The 5761-nt window shown below is 38.4% G+C and overlaps 2 protein-coding genes across 4 annotated transcripts in view; one reads left to right on the forward strand and one right to left on the reverse strand.

Annotated features, from left to right (window-relative positions):
- LOC113214340 (trimeric intracellular cation channel type 1B.1) overlaps positions 1–5761 on the forward strand; it is a 26500-nt gene that overhangs the window by 2552 nt on the left and 18187 nt on the right. The window lies entirely within an intron of this gene.
- LOC113214476 (endoplasmic reticulum metallopeptidase 1) overlaps positions 638–5761 on the reverse strand; it is a 16213-nt gene continuing 11089 nt past the window's right edge. Inside the window, exons 1-13 of one of the 2 annotated variants that reach the window (XM_026433846.2) lie at positions 5470–5682; positions 4584–5133; positions 4362–4489; positions 4154–4285; positions 3944–4064; positions 3549–3854; positions 3228–3457; positions 2966–3146; positions 2680–2864; positions 2446–2601; positions 2164–2369; positions 1798–2089; positions 638–1708 (exon numbers count right to left, since the gene is read on the reverse strand). In XM_026433846.2, the coding sequence (XP_026289631.1) occupies positions 1544–1708; positions 1798–2089; positions 2164–2369; positions 2446–2601; positions 2680–2864; positions 2966–3146; positions 3228–3457; positions 3549–3854; positions 3944–4064; positions 4154–4285; positions 4362–4489; positions 4584–5133; positions 5470–5493 (2676 nt within the window). In that variant the 5' untranslated portion in view covers positions 5494–5682 and the 3' untranslated portion in view covers positions 638–1543. Of the gene's footprint in view, positions 1709–1797; positions 2090–2163; positions 2370–2445; positions 2602–2679; positions 2865–2965; positions 3147–3227; positions 3458–3548; positions 3855–3943; positions 4065–4153; positions 4286–4361; positions 4490–4583; positions 5134–5469; positions 5683–5761 lie in introns of those variants that run through there. The other variant, XM_052274354.1, reaches the window with a different exon arrangement.

Raw genomic sequence — 5761 nt, forward strand, 5'->3', positions numbered from 1 at the left:
GTGAGGCCAGATGTTAGGCTGGCCGACGGAGCCGCCCAGTGCCGACCCAATCACAGCGCAGCGTGCGGGGCCCCGAGTTGACGCCTCTCTCCCTTTGAGTCTCTCTAGACACAACCCCTATACCAAAGACATAATTTATAGGTGAAACCAGTATGGCCCATCACATTTTAATTCATTTCTATTCAATGTCAAGAAAATTTTGCAGTCTTAAGACTTTGTGCAGACTGGTACAATTTCTAATCATCAAAACATACCACAGAAATAAATATAATTTTTTTTCAGCATACCAAAATATGTACCTCAATACAACACTGCTTAAAAAGTGGAAAGTGCTGCATAGATTAACACTAAGAATGATATTAACTATAGGACTAGTATTGTAATAATCTAGAAATTGATCAACAGATCAACCATAGCTGCTACCATTGAATGACTCCTCAGGCTTGATAGATGAAAACTAGCGCAGAGCACCAAAACTTGATTGTAACTTGGTTCCTAAAATACGTATATCAGACAGCATAGAGATCTCAGACAATTGATACACTTACTTCATCTAGAATGCAATAGCCACGACACAAAAAAGGGAGAGGGAATGTTGAGACAGCACTTAATGCTGGAAAAAGTCAAAATGAGTAAGTACACAGAGAGGCAATTAAACCTCCATCCTTTTCACTTGTAACCAAATATGTTTAACAATATGGCCTCTAGAATATTGAGACTGAAGTGCTCAATGCTCATGCTGTAACATAGATACAGGCAAAAAAAAGCAAAGATACCTAAAAAACAAAAGTGCTTGAGTAGAAACAACAAGCAAATTGGAGAAATGGATTTACTTAATTTAGCCATATTAGTACATATATTGATGTACATTTAATAATAACAACAATAAATACAATAATGCTAAGATTATAGTGTAAAAAATCATTGACACATTGAGGCTAATTATTTAACACTTGGGCCACATTTATGCTGTCATTTCATTACAAAAACCCTGATGATCATAACATCACAACCAAAAGCTCTTTCAGTTAAAACAATTAGAATGACACAAGTTAGAGATAAATTGTATCACAGAAGAACACACTATTGGTCACCTAAGTAAAGACAAGTGTTTTCAATGGGTGACATTGATGACAACTGAGATATGCAGGTAAACTGCAGTCTTGAGCAAGGATACAAACTGGGTTTTGATAAGAGAGGTGCATTCAGACTTGTTTCACAAGAAAACTACAACAAAAAATTAGATATTTACAACTGCAAAGGGCAATTTGCTAAAAACAATAGTGTTTGGTAAGCAGTTAAACAGAGCATAGTTACAGATGAAATATATGATCCTAATCACATCTTTGGAAGGTAAAGTATCAGTAGGCAAAAACCTAGATAGATTATAATATTTAAGGTATAATATTGCACAAAGAAATAGTAATGATTCCTTAACCAAATCATAGAATATTTTTTTTGTTGGTACTGCTGAATTTCTCACAAAAGATTAAAGAGTAAGATTACAAAACAAGATTGATATTTGAAATTTTTGTGTATTGCACTAGTATATGAATGACTTGTATGTTGATTGCCATCCTGTAACAGTAGTCCATGCTGGAAACTGTCGCACTAGGTCCTTGAAGGGTTGTGACTGCTGGTGCGGGCCATGAACAAAGTGGCTGGTCAGTGCGATGTCAACTACAGCTTCATTCCAGCCCTCCGGCACCTTAAAGAACAAAAGCAGGGTTGTGGAATGCTGATCGAAAAGTCACTGGCAGAACAAGAAAAGACAAGGATAATTATAATAATACTAACTCGAAGATCCAGAGAGAAAACCCAGGCTTTTGGTTTGTCTGCGTAAGAGAAATACACAAAGTAAGTCTCTCGTCCTTTCCATTTAGGACCAGCAAGAGGAGGTTCCTCTAAAATGCTCCACCGAAGTAATTCAGCTTCCTTAACAGGTGATATCATCAGACCCATGTGGTCAGGGCCTGTTACATTAAAAGTTAATCTCTGGACGGACTGAGACAGTTTCTCACGGGATAAAATGTTAAATGTAGTGTTAATAGGCACACTGATTGGTGGAGCTTCCACCCAGTGAGTTTTCCTGAAAAACAAAATTAGATTAGATCAATAAGTCTGACTCAAATATTATGTGGATGAAAATTCTCAAACACTTACCAAATGAAAGATAGAATGGGTATGAAGTAAGGCATACCACAATATAAATACTTGTCACAGTCAGTGGTCACAGGTTGTATCCTATCCATCTCAGGTACAATGCCTCGCACAGTATGAGGACTATTAATGTCTAAATCCACAATCCAAAATCCAGTCTCTCGATTAATTAGGTCCCCTTTGATGTCATGGAATGATCTCTCCGCATGCTATCCATAGATTTAAGACGCATTATGTAATTACAAGAAGTGAAGGAGGCTAGTTTGACCAGGTAACTTATCTTACCAGAATAGCAAATCTCTGTTGAGCAAGGCTAGCGGGATCTCCAGAATAGGGAAAACCCAAGGGTGTAAAGATGAGTGCAAGAATAGATCCAACAAAAATACTAATCAAAAGAGTAAGTACTTGTTTTGGGTTTCGTACCAACAATATTATTGGAATCTGAAAGGAAAAAAATAATTTAAAATAAAATCCCAAAGGTTTACCAAAGAATAGAAAAAAATTGTAAAAATTACTTACAATATAACTAAACAATAAACAAAACATGACAGTGCACAGGACTGCAAGAATTAGTTCTCCATTGTTTGCTGCTCCTGTGCGGCCCATGATTGGAATAAAAAGTTGCACAGCATTCAATGTCATATATGCACACTGAACAAATGGCAGGAACATCATTGTGGCATGTAACAACAACCATTTCCAATCTAACAAAAAGAGAGGGAGCATTTAGTCTTCTTTAGCCATAACCGACAATTTTCTTATCAAAATGTACCAAATGAATATCATTTGTTTGAAAGAAACAAACCTCTCCAGTGCTGGAACACTTTGATACGAATAAGATTTCCTATGGTAGGGAAGATCACCCAGAACAACGGGATGAATCCAGACTGAACTCGGAAAAGGGTTGATAATAAGAGCATGATTGACCACACTAACTGGTAGCTGTCATAGTAGAGTTGGAATAATGTCCAAGGTGAAACAACAACCTACAATTCAAGAGAGTGGTTAAGAAAATACTTATATGAATTTATTGGAAGAAATGTAAAGCTGCAGAAGTGCTTACGTACCTTCCGTTGTTTTTGTGCTTTATACAACAGCAAGATCATGGGGAAAATCAAAGACGGCAGAACGTATAAGAAAATAATCCAAATTGGCCTGGCATACCAACTCATGGTACGACCCAATGCAGTCAAAGACAAAGCAAGAGCAACAGCCACAAAAAGAGACAGAAGCCAAGACTGTAGGGCAGTTCCAGCACAGGACAGTAATTGCTTCAAGTACTGCTTTTGTGACAAACCTAAAAAGTAAAATGTATTTTAACTTATTTAATCAGAGGTACAATGTTTTGTTTCAAAGAAATCAGAGACTTAGGTAATTAAACTACTAACCACGATTGATAGCCTCCTTCATGTTTGACATCATTGAATACATAGATAAAGCAAGTGTGATGACATTGAGAAAATCACCAGCATGAAGTGACCAAAACATAATGAAAGCGCCAAGGAAATCAAAGAAGACAATTCTCCCTTCCTTGTGCTTGCTAGTATTGCTGAGTTCTTCAGCAGAAAGGAGGCCTGATACAAGGGCTACCATGTTATCACCAGTTCTTTGTAATGATCCCAATGGTACATGAGCTGCATTGTCATTTTTAGTGTGATACACATAACCATTAAGATACCAAGCAAAATCCAATCCTGTATGACAAAATATGTGTAATAAATTCTCAGAGTGCGTCAGCTCAGACAAAATTTTAAGATAGCCAGAATTAAGAACTTTTCCTTACCAGGTACCCCTCCAAAATCTCTGAAAATTCTGTAATCTGTATCACCAGGAATGAAACCACTTTGAAAAATTTCTTGTGCAAGTGATGAGGCAAATGGATACCCAACATTTTCAGAATATATCTGTATAAAAAGAAATATGCAAATAGAATATTTAAAAGTTAAAACACAGAAAAAAATACTGTTTTTCTGCTATATGCTAACATATTTACCCTCATCAACCAGGGATGATTTGGCCCAGATTGGAACATGACTTCTCGTCCTCCAGCTCCACAGGATTCTAGATTTACAACCGCACGGATCTCTTTAGCCCATTTATGTTTTGTTATAAATCCATGGGATGCCTTAGAAAATTGCAAACAGCAAGATTAATAGTGAGGAAAAAGAGTATTGCATGCCTCAAATTATCTGGCTATTCACCTGCATAAAATTTTCCTCAGCTCCATTGAACAGCAAGACAAGATTGTGTACCAGTGGTTTATCAGCTTGAGACAAAAGTCTCAATATTTCTAACATAAGAACACAACTGGCACCATCATCACTTCCACCTAAAACAAGAAAGAAGAAACATTAAATTAGAAAATTATTTATGAGTAGTTCAGTAACTCAATGGAAACAAAATGTGTTTTTGACTGAGCATACCAGGACTATCACTGACGGTATCAAAATGACAATTCATGAGAATGCTATGGTCTGACCCTTTCAGGGAACCAATTTTCACAATGACATTCTGAACATCATGATAAACATGAGTCATTCCATCAAGAAAAGTAAGTGGAAAAGAACCACTAATTTTTTGAAAGTCAACCTCTATTTTGTGAATAGGTTTTGCTGACTGCATTGTTAAACTGATTGCATTCTTAAGAAAATTCACAGCCAAAACCTCATTTTCGTAACTGCCAGTGACTCGTGGGCCGATGTTAGTTAAGTTGACAAGTGTGTTCTTTGCCCTTTCAGCAATAAATCTTCCTGGATTGTTAGCTTCATCCTCAACCATTAGAGGAGTTGGAAGCTGCTTCTCGACATAAACAATTATTCCAAATACCACTGCCAAGCCAACCAAGAAACATATCAGATGGAACGTTGGTGTGGGCAAACCAAATTTTTGACGCCCTTTGTCATCTCCACGATGACTGGGGAGGAATTCAGGGGCATCTTTAGGTTTTCCTCGGTGTCTCACACCACGGCGGTCCTGCAATAATAAAAATAATTTAAACCTTCTAACAAAACTTTCATTGACAACAAAAGCTTCTAACCAATTAAAATGATCTTACGACAAGACATTTATTTTTACTTCTGACCACTACTGACTTTGAAAGGTAGCAGAAACCTAAATGCAAAATGTAGGCAAGACCGCTTAAGCTCAAAAATCTAAATTAGTCCTTAAGTCCATCCTTATTTTAAGGTTATGGCATTTATTTATCGAGACGTCCAAAACCGGTTGTCATGCTGACAAAGCATGAAATAAACTGCAGGAGCAAAAAACTGTTCGTCGCGCGAGGAAAGAAGGATGTGTCAGGTACATTACCGATCGCGGAGGACTCGGAGACATCTCTGACGACGGTCTCTGGGCGGCTCCGCCAAGTCTTCGCGGCTCGCTGGCCGGGAGGCGTGCGAGGCGTGTCCTTCTCTAAGTACCCATGTGGCCGGTGCTTGACCGTGCGCTCGCCTCTTTGGGTCTTATCTTTAAGTCGCCCCCCGCTGCGCCTCCCTCCTGAATGCCCTGTCTCTCTGCCGGCCCCTCCCCCTTCACCGCCCGCTCCTGCATCGCCCCCCCCGCATCGAGAATTAGTTCTCCATTGTTTGCTGCTCCTGTGCGG

The sequence above is a fragment of the Frankliniella occidentalis genome, unplaced genomic scaffold (genome assembly GCF_000697945.3).
Source record: "Frankliniella occidentalis isolate FOCC.00 unplaced genomic scaffold, Focc_3.1 Scaffold381, whole genome shotgun sequence".
NCBI classification, from domain to species: Eukaryota; Metazoa; Arthropoda; class Insecta; order Thysanoptera; family Thripidae; genus Frankliniella; species Frankliniella occidentalis.